The sequence below is a fragment of the Emydura macquarii genome, unplaced genomic scaffold (assembly GCF_026122565.2).
Source record: "Emydura macquarii macquarii isolate MOO-44397 ecotype Brisbane River unplaced genomic scaffold, CSIRO-AGI_Emac_v2 contig_2680, whole genome shotgun sequence".
In the NCBI taxonomy this organism is placed as follows: Eukaryota; Metazoa; Chordata; order Testudines; family Chelidae; genus Emydura; species Emydura macquarii.
In genome coordinates this window covers 321,073-340,018 of record NW_027132817.1, presented here as the reverse complement: position 1 = coordinate 340,018, position 18,946 = coordinate 321,073, and the positions used below count along the sequence as shown (strand labels likewise).

General features: G+C 41.1%; 1 protein-coding gene across 1 annotated transcript in view; it reads left to right on the top strand.

The window, feature by feature from the left end:
* The window catches only part of GCLC (glutamate-cysteine ligase catalytic subunit), a 58,705-nt gene extending 44,707 nt beyond the window's left edge, over positions 1-13,998 (top strand). The window contains exons 13-16 of the mRNA XM_067565466.1: positions 3,175-3,256; positions 3,351-3,454; positions 3,549-3,669; positions 12,254-13,998. Coding sequence (XP_067421567.1) covers positions 3,175-3,256; positions 3,351-3,454; positions 3,549-3,669; positions 12,254-12,459 — 513 coding nt within the window. The 3' untranslated portion in view covers positions 12,460-13,998. The remainder of the gene's footprint in view (positions 1-3,174; positions 3,257-3,350; positions 3,455-3,548; positions 3,670-12,253) is intronic.
* Positions 13,999-18,946: the final 4,948 nt, after the last annotated feature.

The following is an 18,946-nucleotide window of genomic DNA, read 5'->3' as shown; positions in this document are numbered from 1 at the left end:
ATTAACATGGATATGCATCATTTTAATATTACTCTTCATATTATACAAAAAATAAGGCCTATCCAAGGCGTTAGGAACCCCTGCTGTAAATTACAAAAACAAAATTAGATTGTCCACAGGGTGCCAGACTCCCCTGCAGAGCTGATTTCTCTCAAAGGCCAAACTCTGCAGCAGCCCAAATATATACTTGCATCTTGCAGTGTGCTCCAACAGTCAATAGACTTTGAACTAATTAGGACTAAAGAAAAAGCATGTCCGAGAGCTGAAGCCCCTCACGGGAAAACTCCCTTCTGCTAGCCCCTCTGGTTCATTTATGTATAACTAGGGATGCTTCTTTTCATCTTTAACCAATAAACATTGGTAAAACATCTCCAATTGTAAAAGAAATTTTTATCTGCAGAAAACTGCATACTCATGCTGTTGGGCAATTTTAAATTCCAATATTTGATGCAAGATTTCTATCTGCTCCTTATTTGTGAAAACTGAAGCCCCCTGACTCCATAGAGAGAGTTTCTCCTTTCAAGTCTGGAGTGAAGACTTCTAAAAAAACCTAACACTTAGCATTTAAAAAAATTGAAGTGGTAAAATACTAATATACAAGCAATAATATGCTAATATATATTAGGCACGGCTGGTAGCTCTGCCTATTGTTAAAGTTGCCCAACACTTTCTATTATAAGACCCACTATTTTTAGTTGCTTATAATTTTAGCAAACTGTTTGAGCTGAAATTTTCCATGCTGGTGTCTGCCTCCAGATGATTTTTTTTTTTTTGATTCAGCACTTTTGACTGCTTGACCCTGAATTTTACTGTTTTTAAGGATTTGTGTGTGTAATATAGATAATTTATCCTTGATCCCTTATTATGGTATATACAAGGCTTCTGTTTTGGCGAGTTGATGAATATCGTTTTCAGGGTTTATTTTTTAGCATTTTTTGAGTTTTATGCAGATGTCAAAAATTGGGGGCGGGGCTATCTCTTTGTATATGCTATACTTAAGAATATGATTGGGTCACGGAAGGCATGGATTCCGTGACTTTCTGGGACCTCCATGACTTCTGGGGCCGGGCTGCTGCCCAAACAGCTGATTGGCCACCAGCCCCGGGGCTGCTGCCCAAACAGCCTGCTGTGAAGCAGCAGGGCTGCAGCAGCTGCAAGTTTTCCCCCTTCTCCAGGGTGTTTTTAGTAACAATCAGTGACAGCTTGTGGTTTCCGTTAATTTTTGTTCATTGCTTACGACCTGTCCCTGACGTTTGCTAAAAACACCCGTGACAGAATCATAACCTTAACTATACTGTAACGAGTAATCTCTTTGTAGAGTTCCCTAGAACGCTTTCACATAGTACTGTTTCATTAAAGAACACGAGGGAACCTTTAGTGCAACAGCAGAGTCTACCAATTAATGAGCAACAGATTAATGCACTTTAGAAATCACACCTCCATAGTCTGCACTACTGTTGCGTGTAGACAAGCCCTCAGATACAAGTAACTATTTCCAGTGTTTTTCAGGTGTTTTGTTGGATAAACACGAATGAACAAATACTATGCAAGCCAGCAACGTATAAAGCACCCAACACATGAAGTGCCTAATAAATCCTGGGCAAGAACATTAGTTAATGAAAGCCAGTTATGACTACAAAACAGATCATACACCGAGTGAACCTAGGCCTAGTCAAACAAATCTGTCAAGCAGTTTGGCAGACATGGCAATAGAGAATTATAGGACCTTAGTCATTTGTCTTTGTCACTTATAAGAACAAGACTTTATGGGGCTAATCTTGCACTGATCTCTACTATTGGGTCATGTGGGATTGTGCTTCAGCCACCTAGAATGCTTTTAATCTTTCAAAACAGCCTTGAGACACATATCAGAACATATGCAAATGAATTAATAAAATGTATTCTAAAATGAGTAAGAGGACACAAGATTTTTCCCTTAATGTCCAAACTATTTTTTAAAAAATATCACTTTTAGTTTTGCTGAAAGCTTTTTGCACCACATTGAATGAGAGAGGAGAGAGAAAAATGGAGCAAATCCTCTTCCTTTTTTCAGAGGCTACAATAATATAACTGCTTGAAACTGAACTACTGCTAACTCCCCAATAAACATACTGATTGAAGAATTTAGACATAATTTGCCCAGAAGCTATTCAGAGGCTCAGATTTAAAATATTTCACCCAAAATTTTAATTGTCTTATACATAAGATTAAGATTTTGTCACCGTTATTTTTATTAAAAGTCATGCATGGATGATAGGTCACAGGCAATAAACAAAAATTCACAAAAGCCCGTGATCTGTCCCTGACTTGTACTAAAAATAACTGGGGAGAGCGGGGGAAATTAACAGTCGAAGCACTGACTGTTGCTGTTCCAGCCTCAGCCACTGCTCCAGCCCTCCTGCTACTGCTGCTGCAGCAGGTGCAGACAACTGCTCCAGCGATGCTGCTCTGGTGGGGACTGAAGCCAAAGTAGTAACAGAGGTCCCTTAAAGTCATAGAATCCATGACCTCTGTGACAAAATCGTGTCCTTACTTACACGTATAACATACATTTTGATCCTTGGGTTGACTAGATAGGATTAGATTTTTAAATTCCCTTTTTTGAGGGGAGATGTTGGTGAGACAGTGATTTTTCTATCAGCTTGAATGACTCTGTTAATGGCTTTGGCTCTAGTGATTGACTTCTTCCAGTTAAATCGCATGTGCAAAGAAGTATTACATTTCTTTCTGAAGAGTATGAAACAGCAACTGTCAATTTTCGTAGAAAGAATTCATAACCTCTTATTCCAACTGTACTGATTTAATTACACCTAAATATCAAAAGACGCTTGCCTGACAATACACATGGTCCAGTTTATAGTGAGCAGATTAGCAAACCTTGAGTCTAAAATTGGCACTGGCATGAACTGGTATTCTACTGGTGCCACTTAATGACCAGTTAACTATACTTTCATGGGTGAGGAGCTCTGTGGGTCTATGCAGAATGCTAACCTTTGAGAAATGAAATAAAACAAAACTTGCTGTCTGGGTGGAACTTAGCTGATTCTAGTGCAGTGAAATTAACAAGAAATATATCTAGAAATCCTAACTTCCAAGACCAGAACACTGTGGTAGGTAAAGTCCCCATTTTCTAGCATCTAATTAAATAACCTTTTGGGATTTTTCCCTTACTAGGTTGATGAAAACATGAAGGTAGCCCAGAAACGAGATGCTGTCCGACAGGGAATGTTTTATTTCAGAAAAGATATTTGTAAAGGTACTGCACTTGCTGCTTTCAGACTATTTACTAAGGACCAGTTGAAGAGATGCACAGAATTAATTGTTTTGTTTTTTCACCTTCTTTTGTTAAGGTGGAAGTGCTGTTGTAGATGGATGTGGCCCAGCGCAGAATGGGAAAGAGACAGATGCAGAAGAGTACACCTTGATGAGCATAGATACAATCATCAATGGGAAGGTGTGGTGCTAGTTTATATTTGGAACATTGAACAAGTTTTCCTTATTCACAAATTAAATCAAGTGAGTTTATACTAGCCATGTGTTTCTTGCAGGATGGGGTTTTTCCTGGTTTAATCCCAATTCTAAACTCGTACCTTGAAAACATGGAAGTGGATGTGGACACAAGATGCACCATTCTAAATTACCTGAAGTTAATAAAAAAGAGAGCATCTGGTATGACTAATGTTTATATGTTGGGTGCAGAGAAACTAGGTTGTGAAATTCCTGACTTCTTCCCCTCCCCCCCCGCCCCCTCCCCACTATATGACATTTAAACAAATCTTCTAGATGTTTTTTTTAATGTAAAGGAGGCACTTAATCTGTTGTAGCTACTCTGAATATTGTTAATCTGTTATCTTTCTGTAGCTGTTGAAAATCCTTACCAACACTTGGGTCTGTGGGGGTAATGCTGCATAGTTTTAGCATCATGCCAATTTTGCTCATCATGCTGGCAGCATAATTTAGCATTAATATGGCACAGCAGAGCATGGGACCTTGTATTTGGCTGTTTTATAAAACAACCAAGGGGTCCTGTGTCCTTTGGTCTTGTAAGCTACTTATGGGACATTATTTAAAGAAGTCCATTCGGCTCCTGTTTTTACCTCAAAATAGCTCTAAAAATATTTTTTCAGATATGCAGTGTTGGTGTTCCCCCAACACTTCTTCAACTTGGTTCCTCCAAGAAATCAGTTCAACTCCAGTCTCATCACTCAGGTTCCTTTATTTGGCATACAGCAAAGCTACACTGAGTTGATCACACTCAATTGTAGAGGGTGGCTATAAGATGTACCCCACATCCAAAGTTATGCAGCAAACCTCTTCTTTCATATACATTTACACATTACATTGCATTTACTTTACTTCACTTGTTTTGGGCTTGGGTTGGTTACTTTGTGTGACCTAATCGCTATACAGCATGCTCTATCCACGCAGTGTGCATGTGCAGTGTACTCTTTACCTCATCTTTACTTTCCCTATTTATCTTAACCATAGTTATCTTGTCCATCGTTAATGGTGCCTTGGGTGTTCCCCCCTTTTTTGGCTAGGACAGACATTGTTTCCAACCTGCTGATCCATTCACCTCCCTAATCCTGTCTCCCAAGAAATGAGGCCTCGCTCATATCAAGCCAGGCCTACATGCAGTCTAATGTGTTTTTATGCCCATTGATTGTTTGTTACAGTGCATCATGTACATTGAGAAAAGGTAGAAGTTAACTGAATAAAATGTTTAAAGTACCCACACACACATTTACCTACAAGAGTCTGTGCCAATACCATGATGTGTGTGCCTGACTGTCTAAACCACCCTAAGTAGTGAAATTAGGGACTAGTTTTCTGTCTTATAAAAGATGGATCTCTTGACTCGTGACCTCAATGTCACATTTCTGAAAACACTATAGAAACACTTGCAGCTAAATGGCATTTTAAAAATTAACAAGGTGAAAATAAGGGCTTAGTGGAGCTGGAAATGCTGCACTATAAATTTAACATTGTGTGTGGATGGTTGTTATACTTGCTTTGGTAAACTTGGAAGAATAACTTGCTCAGATAAATTTTTTTGGCTGTAGCGCTGTTGCTCGTCCATCGGTCATTCAGCATCTGACTTCTACTGTGGTCAATTTCTTATTAGACTGATCTCCTTTCATTTCACTCTTCTGGTCTCTAAGTCCCAAGTGCTACTAACATCAGCTTGTGAGTAAACTCTTAAGACTGTCGTCAAGTACGTAAAAGTTTGTTATAAAGAGGAGGTAATAAATTGTTCTCCTTATCCTCTAAGAATGGGACAGGAAGCAATGGGCTTAAATTGCTAAAGGAGATTTAGGTTAGACAGTAGGAAAAACTTCCGAACTGTCAGTATAGTTAAGCTATGAAACAAATTAGCTAGGGAGGTTGTGGAATCTCCATCATTGGAGGTTTTTAAGAAATACACGTCAGGCATGATCTAGAGAATACTTAGTTCTGCCTCAATGCAGGGGACTGGAGTAAATGACTGATCCCCTTCCAGTCCTACTTTTCTGTGATTCTTCAAGTGGTGTCCCTGTGGGTGCACCACTCTAGATGTTGGTGCATCCTCAATCAGAGATTTTTTTTTTTTTTTTTTTTTACAGCAATGTTCATCTAGGTCATGCATGCGTGATCCCCATCTCGTGGCGCTGTTGGCACCTCTTTTGGCACATGTGCATGACCAGACTCCCTTAGTTCCTTCTCAACCATCTACAGTCTGAGACGGAGTGCTTATTTTAGCTTGTCCTAATAGTCTGTAAACATAATAGTTGTTTTAGTCAGTAGCTAGTATCACTTACCTTCCCTGCTATTAAAAAAATCCTTCCTTCCCTCATAGAGTAGAATAGGTTTCTGTTCTCTTCAGGGAACCTCGCATTATGCCTGGCTTGCCAGGATTCAAAAGATGCATGTCTTGTAGAGATGCCATCCCAGCATCAGACTAACACTCCCAATGTGTCCGATGTCTGGGTGAGGGGCGCGCAGCCCAAAAATATGCCCACTGAAAAAACCTCAAAGCCAGAGACAGGGATCTCCGACTTAAACTCATTCTGATGGAAAAGTCGTTGAGACCCTCCTCTGACCCCGGGCTAGACAATTCTTCAGATAAAACTACTGAAAAAATCTCATGTAAAAGAGCCTCAACATTGCCTATGAGAGATCTGGCGAAGAGCACACTGACAAAAGCCTATGAGGCACCAGGTTCCTCTGGTAACGTTTGTGCCAAGGCACCGATGGACTCCCAACGTCCTGGTGCGGTGTTGAGGGGTAAAACCAAAACAACGTCCTCCGCTATGGCACTGCAAAAAGAAACAGTGCAGAGACCTATCTCCCAGGTCAAACTGTTATCAACTGACTTAACAACTACAGCACCAACCCCAGTTATGGCACCAATGGTGGTTACAGCACCAATTACGTCACTGACCCGAGTTGTGGCACCAAAGGTGGCTGCAGCACCAATGCTGATGGCGGAACTTGCCTTGACCTCGGCACCAATCCTGCTTACAGCACCATCGGCACCAATTCACAAACACACCAAAAAATGAAACCACTACCAATAGAGACATGACCATAACATCCTCACCTCAGTACCCGATTCTTGGCACAGATAACTTTCCAGTGTACTTTGCATATGACAAGACCTTGTCACCAATTCAATTCTCAAGCACCAACGAGGAAGAGGAAGGTATATTCTCCTCACAGCATTCCTCTCCTACTAGACCAATCCCTGACGTGTCAAAACAGAGATCACACACCAGACGCCACACACAGCCATGGTTCGGACCACCCATACCTTATCCTATGGAATGGCCCAATTAGGATACATGGTCAAATTATACTAGGGGTCACAGTAGACCCTCTAGCCCCTACAACAACAGACACAGATCTTCCACACGATCTGTTCCAACAGTTTCTGAACCAACACCAGAAACCCTTGAAGAAAGTGAAGAGAGCATCCAACAAGATACGTTCTCTCCAGCACATGATTCATCTTCCTCACCTGATGAGGCGATAATACCTCCTCTGCCCACTATTGCCATTGATATCATGCAGTTTCAGCAACTGTTCAAGAGAGTGGCTGATAATTTAGAAATCCCACTCAAGGAAGTTACGGAGAACCATCACAAATTGTTATGCATCCTTGTAAAAAATTGCACTACCAGTCAACAAATCGTTAATGGAGCTGGTTAACAACATCAGCTACCTTCCCACCAAATTGCAAGAAGGCGGATAAGAAATATTACATTCCCGCCAAAGGGATGGAATTTCTTTTTACACATCCTCCTCCCAACTCTTGTTATAGAGGCAGCATAGAAGTCTATGCCCGAGGACAAGGAATGGAAACACTTAAGATTTATTCGGCAGAAAAGTATACTCATCTGCCACGTTACAACTAAGGGTAGCCAACTATGCAGCGTTATCAAATTATGATTACAACAATTACACCAAAATTCTGGAATTTATTAATGACATTTTGGACTGCAAAAGAGAGCAATTTAGATTGCTCATTAATGAAGGCCAGCTAGTCATGAGAACCATTCTACAGGCTTCCCTCTCTGTCGCTGATACAGCCACAAAGACAACAGCTATGGTGGTGGTCATGTGTAGGGCATTGTGGCTTCACTCCTCAGGTCTACCCAAAGAGTTACACTCCAAAATGGAGGATCTTCCCTTCAACAAGGTCAAACTCTTTGCAGAAAAAACAGATGAGGTACTTTATACTATGAAGTGCTCATGAGCCACTCTGCACGCCCTCAGCAACTATGCACTTGCAATGAAGAGAAAACAGTACAGGTACCAACCAGACCCACATAGATACCAACAATATTTACACCAAATATGCTACAGCTCACATAGAAACAAGTAGAGATCGCAAAGATGATGACACATACATCAACAACCATCGATATCTGAAGCTTTGTCTTCCAAACAGCAATTTTGAAGTCTTGGTTGAGGGTCTGAACAACCTGCCTCACCACCCAGTGCCAATAACAGTGACCATATATTTTGAACATCGACTATGGCCCTTCCATCACAATTGGCAGATATTACAACAGACAAAAAGGTTTTCAAGATCATACAGTCAGGATATACCATCCCCTTTATTTCTATCCTTTCTACCTAACCCTCTTCCCCATCCCTCTTCAGGTACCCATCTCATGTGCACTTATTACAACAAGAAGTAAACCATCTGCTACTTTTAGGGGCAAAAGAACACAGTCCCCAACAACACAGAGGGAAGGGTTTCTCTCCCACTACTTTTTGACCCAAAAGAAACATGGAGGATGAAGCCCCATCTTGGATCTCAGAAGACTAAACAAGTTTGTAAAACTACAAAGATTCAGAATGATTATGCTGTCCACTATAATACCGGCACTGGAACAGGGGGACTGGTTTTCAGCCCTCAACCTCCAAAATGCTTATTTTCATGTGACTATCAACTCAGCACACAGACGGTTTCTCAGATTCACACTGGAAGACAACCATTACCAATACAAGATATTACCCTTTGGCCTTTCTACAGCACCAAGAGTTTTTTCCCAAGATGCTCATCTCAGTGGCAGCACATTTGCACAGGAAATGGATTATAATATTCTCCTACCTAGACAACTGCCTAATAAAGGCACACAGCCAAGCGCTAACCATGCAAGTTACCCCACAAACAAGATCATTGTTTCAAAACTTAGGACTCATGATAAACAGACAGAAGTCCATTTTGATTCCCGTACAACAATTGGAATTCATTGGAGCACACCTGGACTCAATAACAGTCAGGGTATCATTACTGGAAATCAGGTTATGTACCATAATAAACCTAACATTCATAAGAAACAACCCAATCCTAACTGCACGCACATGCCTACAATTGCTAGGACACATGGCAGTCACATCTACGCATGTGCTGCCTACAGGGGTGGCTATCAACCATCTACAAGCCACACAAGCAAGAACTAAACAAAATACCCGTGATGTAAAACAGGGTCAAAGAATCCCTACTATGGTGGAATCAACCCACCAATGTGATGACAGGGATCCCATTCTCATAGGAATCACCCTCAGTTATGGTTACCACAGATGCATCACTTCTGGGGTGGGGGGAACACACCTACAGAACCACACCATCCAGGGCCTGTGGTCACAAACCAAAACGGAGTTACATATAAACCCATTAGGGGTCCGAGCAGTCCGCCATACGTGTTCCCACTTCCTCCCACTTATACAAAACAAGACAATAAAGATAACGACAGACAATATCACATGCATGTTTTATATAAAACAGCAGGGAGGAGCAAGGTCCCATCCCCTACGCACTGAAGCTATGAAACTCTGGAATTGGTGCATACAACCCAATTTCAATGTATCAGCAGCTAGAAAACCTGACAGACACTAGCAGACAGTTCAGTAGAAATCATGAGTGGGAGTTGGATGATGCAACCCTGCAAAACATTTTCCGACATTGGGGTCACCCAATCATCGACCTCTTTGTCACATCATAGAATCACAAATGCCCCCACTTCTGCTTGAGAGCAGGGCTGGAAGCAGGATCATCGAGGAATGCTTTTCTCCTCGATTGGAGCATAGAACTCCTTTATGCGTTCCTACCCATCCCAATGATAACCAGAGTAGTAATAATGGGTAATGATAGCGCCCACGTGGTCCAGACAGACCTGGTATCCTTACCTACTTCAGATGTCGGTATGCACACTAATCACTCTCCCACTGCAATGACTTTCTATTCCAGAACAACAGTCGGATTCTCCATCCAGATCTGCAGAAACTTCACCTAACAACTGGTTCCTAACTAGTTCCGTCAAGAAGAGTTAGACTGCTCGGAACAAGTTAAACACCTATTATTAAATAGCAGGCAACCCACAACACAAAAAACTTAACCTTCAGAAATGGTGTAGATTCAGTTCGTGGTTCAAAGATAAACACATCGCTGCCATATCTGCAACCGTCCCAATCGTCCTGGACAACATCCTAGAATTTAAAAAAATCAAGTTTGTTGATTAGCTCGATCAAACTCTATCTAGCAGCCATTACTACCTTCCACCATAAGATAGACGATAAGACACTGTTCGCATATCCAACAGTGAAACACTTCATCATGGTCATCCAAAGTGTATACCCAGAGACACGCAATCCCACAATACCATGGGACCTAAACCAGTCTGGTGGACCATTACCAAGCCTCAATTCGAGCCCTTAGCAGCATGCTCCCTTATGCACATGTCTATGAAGGTGGCATTCCTAGTGGTCATCAAATCGGCTCGTCATGTGGGAGAAATTGGGGCACTCCTGGCTGATCCACCCTATGCAGTTTTCCACAAGGACAAAGTCACTCTGACCCCATCCAAAGTTTCTACTAAAAGCTTTTCATATAAATCAACCAATTCACTTACCTATGTTCTGCCCAAAACCCCATGATAACACACAAGATGCCATACTATACACACTGGTTGTCAGACGTGCAATAGCTTTCTACCTAGATACGACAAAACCTTTTAGGAAATCCTCTAAACTCTTCATATGTGTTGCAGAACAAGCTAAAGATACCACCATCTCTACTTGGAGATTGTCAAAGTGGATATCAGGTTGCATCCATTCATGCTACAAACAGAAAAATATACAAGTCCCCCATGGAATCAGAACACACTCCACAAGAGCAATGTCCACATCTACAGCATTCCTCAATAATGTACCAATCATAGATATATGTAGAACAACTACTTGGGCCTCAATGCATACAAAACATTATGCCATTGATCAGGCATCCAGATTGGATGCATCAATAGGCCTAACAGTACTCTCCTCCCTTCAACGGATTGACTCCGAAGTCCCTTCCATCAAATGAGGGACACTGCTCTAGAGTCACCTAGAGTGGAGCATGCACAGGAACACCATTCGAAGAAGGAGAAGGTTACTTGCCTTGTGCAGTAAGTGAGGTTCTTCAAAATGTGTGTCCGTGTGGGTGCTCCACAATCTACCCTCCTCCCCTCTACTTCAGAGTTCAAAGCAAGGGACTCAACGGTAGAGAAAGACCAGAGGCTGTTGGGTCACAAGGGTGCCAATGATGCCGCAAGACAGGGACCCACACGTGTGACCCACTAATGTAAACAAAAAATCTCCGAGGACACGCCAACACCTAGAGTGGAGCACCCACAGGGACACACCTCTTGGAGAACATCAGTTACTGCACAAGGTGAGTAAGATTCTCTTCTGTGACTTTCAGTTTGGGTATTTTTGATACTGAAATGACACTGAATGTTTAATATTACACCATGTCCAAAAATTAGAATTTATAGCAGAAAAAGCATTAGACGTATTTTAATATGTTTTGTCAGTATTTTAGGCCACAAACTCTGTAATTTCCTAGTTGTTCCCAGTATCTCCATAGGGTCTTTTGGGTTAGAAGTTCTTGAGCTGTGGTCCATGGACAGCTGTCTGGTCACTAATGTCGTCTACCCCAACAGTCTTCCTTAAATCGCCTACTGTTGCTGCTACTGGTGCAGTTCCACCAGAGGTAGCAACATCACGAGCACTAGTATAGATTAAAAATTGGCACCACTGTCATCTAGCCCTGCTCTAGTATAGTTAAACAACAATATTTGTAGTGCTAACAGCTTGTCTACTGTAGAACTCCCACTAATGGGACTGTACAGATGGAAAAGGTAAGGAAATATAAATAGAACCATACTGGAGGGGTCTCTTCATTTCTAGCAGGTAAATTGTATTAAGACAGATTAAAAATATTAGTCATCTTGATTTTTTTTAATATACATAATTGCAGATAGCATTGCACTTGTTCGGAGACAATTTCTCTGTGAAAGTGTACTGTATGTAAAAAGTTTGAGAATTGCTGCTGTAAATTGTCTGCCTTTCCCATTAATGTGTTCTGATTTTTTAGGTTCTGGTATGGTTTCTATTATGCAGGCTCATAATTGCATCCTGGCATTTTACTTCTGGAACTTTGAAAGTAAAACTTCAAGGCTACAGATTGTTCCAGATCCAGTGGGGCTTCTAGTGTCTGTGTTTGAGGGTGGTGCTGGTGTATGTCATTCAAGATGCATTTATAGTGAGGTCATAATTTTTTTATGTGGCTAGACTTTACTGTGAAGCGTATGAGGTGCTCATGAATATGAAGTGTATGTAACTAGAAATACTTGCAAGCACGTAATATACCAAATAAAGTAGATGCTAAATGTGGTGTGTTAATGTCTAAAGTGTGATTTTATTTACTTTTTTCCCCTTTCAGGAGAATTAATGACAGTTGCTCGATGGATGAGGGAGTTTATTGCAAACCATCCGGACTACAAGCAAGATAGTGTGATCACTGATGAAATGAATTACAGCCTTATTTGGAAATGCAACCAAATTGCACAAGAACAAGCAGAGTGTCCTGAATTACTTGGAGGTGGATTTAACAAAATAAAATACAGTGGAAATAAAACTAGTTCTTAATGAAATGCTTTAATATATAGTATAAAGTGTAAACATTCTAGTGAAGAATGAGTTACAGTACTGTGTATCCAGTAGTTTCATGGTGTGAAGACCAAAACAGATAGTACTGGACCATAAAATGGGCTAATCTGCCTAAATACTCCTTTAAGACTTCCTAAAATGGGCATATTCTTATTGTTAAGGTTTATACAGTGTACATGTAAATAGTAAAATATTTTTATGACTAACAACGTCAGTGTATTTTAATAACAATGTACCTAAGGTTATTGTGAACCAGCTTGTAACTTTTTTATGCTTATTCTGGGGAAAAAAAATTTACTGTCCTAAACAACTTTGTAAATGTAATATAATAGAACTTGTATATTATATGCATTCCAGATATTGAATGTTTACTGTAATTTTTTTGTTACCTGGAATGTACTAAGTCTACCTAATTTTAAAGAAAATCTTGGGACCTGTTTCACAGAACTTCCCTTTCCATCCTGTGATGACTATATAAAAGAATAAATTGGCATGTTCCCTATTTGTTCATCTTTGCACCAGTCCCTTGCCAACCACAACACCTGCATGTACTCATCAACCACAGACCAGTAGAATCTGCTCAAATTCTTCACTCAAATATGCAAAATCTACGCGTTTCCTGATGGCCAGAGCCCTAAGGAATGGCCTGACTTGCATACCACAAGACTGTTTTGGACAACCACACACCACTTGCACAAAAGATTCAGAAATAAATGCATCTTTTACTGGACAAAGATTTTACCCTGGGTGAAAGTCTTACAATTTAAACATGGGGAAGAGGAGAGGGAGTGAGAACTGAAATGTAAAAGGAATGCTTATGTGAAAGCGAGGTGAAATGGCTCAGAAGACTGCTGTATTTTGTGCTGCTCTAACGTTAGGAACAGCAGCAATTGGAAAAAATAAAGTCAAATTAGAGTGCCACACAAAATCAAGGTGAGAATATATAGTCATTCCTCTTTTAGGATAAGGCTCTCCTCCACCCCTGATTATCCTAAATGTTTCCCATGTTAACATGCTAATTTTCTATAAACTGTTACTGAGTATTATAAATTCAGCTTAATCCCTGCATAAAATCAGTCTAAAGAGAAATCATGGAATGCACTAATCCTTCTGTGAATTAGGAATCTGAAGTTGAGAGAATGTAAATAAATTAGAACTTGACCATTACAGCTGTATATAACCTAAATTTATGGGGACTTTTTAATTTAGTTTACTAAATGGCTTCTAAAAGTGATTTACTGTATGGTAGATTATGCAAAGTTTAATACAAGCATTTATAAATATGTAAGGTGTAATAATTTTAAAAAAGAACTAATGGAGAAATTGTAATGAAGCTGCACCAGAAACATAAAAGCTTTATGAATATTAGAACTTGTGCTGTGTTCATAGGTGTGCTTTAGAGAATTAAAAAGGGCCTGTTTCTGCTTTCGGTGAATTATATTAATCAGGATGTAGATGGCAGCTATATGCTCATTGGTTTGTGAAATAAGAAAATAAAAAAATGAAATTTGCCAAATACAGTGGTTGTTTGTATATAAAGACTATCCATATCTTAGTGGAAACATTTTCTTGCCACCAGTGCAACAAATAACTTTGTTCTAGAAAATTCCCCTTCACTGTGATTGTTGTTTCTAGCAAATTAAACAGTGGGAGTCATGAGTACTTGGATGGAAGACTTCTAAGGAAAGCCAGAATACGGTAGAAAGAAGCGTGTTGGTTTGTTAGGTGGCACTTCTCTCTTGAGTTGACACTGAAGAAATACTCCATCCTGATTCTAGGCCACAGTGCTGTTGGAAATAATCTTTCAAGGTTTAAGACCAAACCTGTGTTAAAGATTCCATGGTACATGCTTAATGTATATTAAAGCAAGAAATCCCAAAGCTGTTACTGGCGTACAACCCAAGGCATTTGTCATCCTGGTATCGACACCTTACAGTCAAGATATGACAGACTATGGTATGTACTGACTGTGTCTAACCTGCACCAGACAAGGATGCCTACATAAGTCACGTGAACGGTTGCCTTAGGGAAGAGCAAGGCTGTCACTGCTAGAATGTTAACTTACGTGAAAGCTTTTTTCAGCTGAGACTGCCTTGGGAGAGATGGAGTGTGTTGAAAACAAATATTTCTGGACATATTAAGGAAATGCGACTTTGATTCTTTATCAAGAACTATATACAACACTGTAGATTGAGGGAGGCTGATAGATACCTAACTAATTCCTCCAAGTCTATGTAGAGGCTGTATAATAAGCCAAGAGAACCTTTCCATCCCTGTCCATTGATGCTGCCAGATCCCACCTCAAAGAGCTATCCAGCATGCCATCTCTTTGCAGGGGATGTCTGCAGATTCATCACAATTGGTCTTACTGGGGCTTGTGGCTCCTTGGAGGCAGAAACCGGACCTGTTCTAGGCTGGGAGTGTCTGCAGACCAAGCCAGCCAATTTTGAACTGCCTTTAACAGCTACTAGGAGGCTTTACTAGACTGCCTGCTAAAGCAACAACAAAAAACCACAACCCTTTTTATTCTTACTATTTGGATTATTGGATTCAAAGTGTTACTGGGCTGTAATTTAGCCTTGGGTGGGTCGCTGGAGCACCATTGCTGGAAACCTTTTAATACTGAGATAGCTAGCTATCACAACTTCTGTTGCAGCATGCCTGGGCTGGCCTCTGGCAGAAAGCCTCACAGGCAACCACAGAAATAGAAAGGTTGCTAGACTAACGGGACCTTGCTGGTGCCATGGGTCAGCTGCGTCCAGTCTGTTGGGCTCATGGGGCCCTGCTCACGTCACAAGTTGATTATGCTCTAGTCCAGTGCTTTCTTGCTCTTTCCCCATGCAGCCAGCACTGGAGGAATAAGAAGGAGCGCAGCACCGATATGGAGGATCCAAGCAGGCAGTAGTGGCCTCTTGGTCTACCACTTACTTTTTGGCTAATATCCCCTGCCTGCTTTAACAAGGTTTGAGGCAGCCCTGGTGTAACCCTTTCTGGCTCACTGGGGTGCAGTGACATAAAATGGCAGCACCATGGAAAGGTTTTTGTAGGAGAGTAAAGAGTTAAAAGCTGGACAAGTAGGCAGGCCTAAATTACAGGGAACAGGGTCAAGGCCAGGGCAAATTTTGTTTCTGTGAATTTTAGTTAGTCTGTTATCTCTCTTCTCCTCCTCCCTTCCTGGCCATCTGCTCAGGGGATAAGTTTATTGGCAAGGTCTTTTGGTGGAAAGAAAGCATTATCTTCCTTTTCCCCCTGGCATGCCTTTACTTCAAAGAATGTTAGTGTAAAATTTATAGGTTTTAAGGTGATGTGCCTGACCTCTCTTTGGTAATCCTGTAAACAACAAATGGGTGGGTATAATTATATTCATTATGTAGTTGTTAATATTCATTTTATAGGTGTCAATGTAACCAAATAAGGGTCTATGGGGAGTTGTTGTTATGGATAAAAGAATTGTAAAGTAAACCCCTCGTTGCTCACTCGCAGCGTCAAGGTGGAACAAGCAGGCAATAAAGGGTTCCATCTCCCCAATCCACCCCTGGGACAACCTGTTTAGTTATTTCTAACAGTTTTCTTTGCCCCTTTTTCAAGGAAAGGCTTGGGGAGCACCTATAAAGTTCAAGACACCCACTGAGGGGAACTATCATAGTTTCAGGATAATGGCACCTGTATTCTCGTGCTGTGGTCCCTCAAGGTCACACATATTTAGACTCCTGACTCCTCAGTCATCAACTCTTCTGGGCAAAGGCCTGTCTCTCTCTCTCTCTCTCTCTCTCTCCTAACAGGGATCTTAAGGCTGCACAGCTCTCTGATTTACAGTGGTATTCCCAGCAAGCCAAACTGTACAGGCTGGTGTCTGCAGTTTGCTTTCTCACCAGAGGATCTGAACAGTGTGTTGCCAACAGTTACAAGTTACTGCACAGCTCTGTTTCAGCAAGCATGTTTATTGTTAAGTTGAAAGCATTACAGAGCATACACAACAAAAACCATAAAAGAACCTACACACCTACTAAAAAGCTTACCAGACATCACCCCAACACCAGCCACAGACCTCGTCCTTCAAAACCCACAACTAGGTTTTCACCATGGTTACAAGTGCATAACTGCCTCAGATTCAGAGCCCTAGGCAGGGCTATTCAGCCATTTCTTTATACTGCTCAGGCCTTTGACCTTCAATCTCCAGGACGAGGTGGTTAGTAGACATAGATCCTGTCCTCAGGGTATAGCTTCAAAAAGCAAGGCTTTTTGTATAAGCAGAGGTGGGGAATTTGCATTGACCTCGCCCTTGGTCTTCCCTAAGAAATCCATGTAATCTTTTATTGTCCTAAATGTCCATTCTTGTCTGGCACTTTCATCATAGTCCTTTAAACACCCAGGCCTCACATCACATCTTTCCCTTAGAGAGGTTATATGCAATCCCTTTGCACAGTAATATATACACTTTACATTTAATACAATGGACTCCAAAAACACTTAACCTTGATTCAATAAGATCTCCCAAGGCTATGCTGGAAATTGCCACATTTTCACTAAGGATTACATATTAAATGGGCAGAGCACCTCAATCTCTCCCATTGGAGGGAGGGATTTGCATATTATGCTCACTCAGTAACTGATCTATTTAGGAAAGAGTAAGACAGCTGTCTCCTAATACATCCTTTGTTTCCATCCATGCTATTGGACATCCTATTGTAATGGAAAGTCTGCAGATGCACCCATCTAGCATGTGGATTATAGTCCTGAGGGAAGCCTCTGTTATTGCAAACTCCTTCATTTTCTTTGTAGGCACTAATATATATATCCTCTGGTAGTTGAGGTAGAATTTGAAGTTGCTTTGCAGTAGAAAGTATTAATTTCTTGTTTTAGCTATTTAACCTATGAATTAAACTTTAATGCATCGTTGAAAGTAACTTTAACTTGCTGACTGGGTCTTTAGCAGTATGGCTCCCATCCTGCCTTGATTGATAGTGGTGATTTCTGTCTCCAAGGAGCTATAAGCACTAATAAAGACACACTGTCATGAATCTGTGGACTTTTCCACTAGCAGAAAGGAGATTTTTGGTAAGATAAGATGCAGTGTCCCAAACAATCTTGAGTGTCTACAGTCTGCTTCAGAAGCAAGTACAAAGCGCTGAGAAGACTTATCATCCAACTTCACTAAAAAGTTCACACGCGTTCAGGAAGGCTTCTCAAACAGCCTGGATCTGCTCCACCTGCACTCACCAACCTATAGTTTCCTGCATTCCTGGAGTAAAGTACATTCACTTACTAAGAAGCTATGGATAACCCAAAGGAATCTCACCCCAAGACTTATGAATTTGACCCCTGCCCTTACTGGCTTGTGAAAGCGTCATGAGTAAGTGGTGCCACTCATGACCAAAATAGCTAATGCCGGATTGAGAGAAGGAATCTTCCCTCCTTCTTCAAATACACAATAGTCTGACCAGCACTGACAAGATCTACCCTGGATACATAGGTTCTAGCCAGCTACCTCTCAATGTCAAAGCTCCCGTTCCTACACAAGGTTATAGAGAAGCTAGCCAAAGGCTAACTACAAGCTCATCTAACTAAAACTAACATGCTACATCCAACACAATCTGGATTCAGGCCAGGATATGGAACTAAACCACTTTAGTGGCATGGATGGAGACTCTCCTGCTTCCAGTGGATAGAGGACAGACGTCTGTTCTCATTCTCCTGGACCTCTCAGTGATATTCAGTAATTAACCAGGAGCTATAACTATCTTACCTGAGATGACATGAGCCAGGTAATGGACTAAAATGGTATGAGTCCTTCCTGGAGGGACACACCCAATGAGTAGTGATGGGAAACTGCACCTCCATTACTAAACTCTTTTCTTTTGTAGTACCACAAGATCAATTCTTTCTCTGGTCTGAGTCAGCATTGACAAACAGCCACGTAGATGAACTGGTAAGATGACGTGGACTCAAATGCCAGCAATATGCAGATATCACACAGCCATCCCTATCCTTCACCACATATGACCATACCACCACCACCAAGATGAGTCAGTGTTTGGATGAGATCATGGCTGAAGCTGATCCCAAGAAAGACAGAAGTGATCCTGGTGGGCAGAGGAAAGCACTTTGAAGCATTCACAACCATGGTGCAGTTTCCTTTGGTTGAAGGTACACATCCACAATTGTTCAATTCAGTCCATCACTTAGGAGTGCCTTCTGGAATTCTCACTGACACTAAGCTCTCGCATAGCAGCATCTCTGAGTAATTATTTCTACCATCCCTGGTTGGCAAGGAGACTCCATCCCCTCCTGAATGATGAACTGGTGTGATAACTTGGGGAATCGCTGTACAACTTATAAATTCTGGGTGATGTTATGAAATTGCTGCATCCTGGATTGCCTTAGTTTGTAGTGAGTCAGCCATGAATTGACAGGGACTGTAGCATGTTCCTCCCAGACCAGGTACAAGGGTCAGTTGTTAAATCTT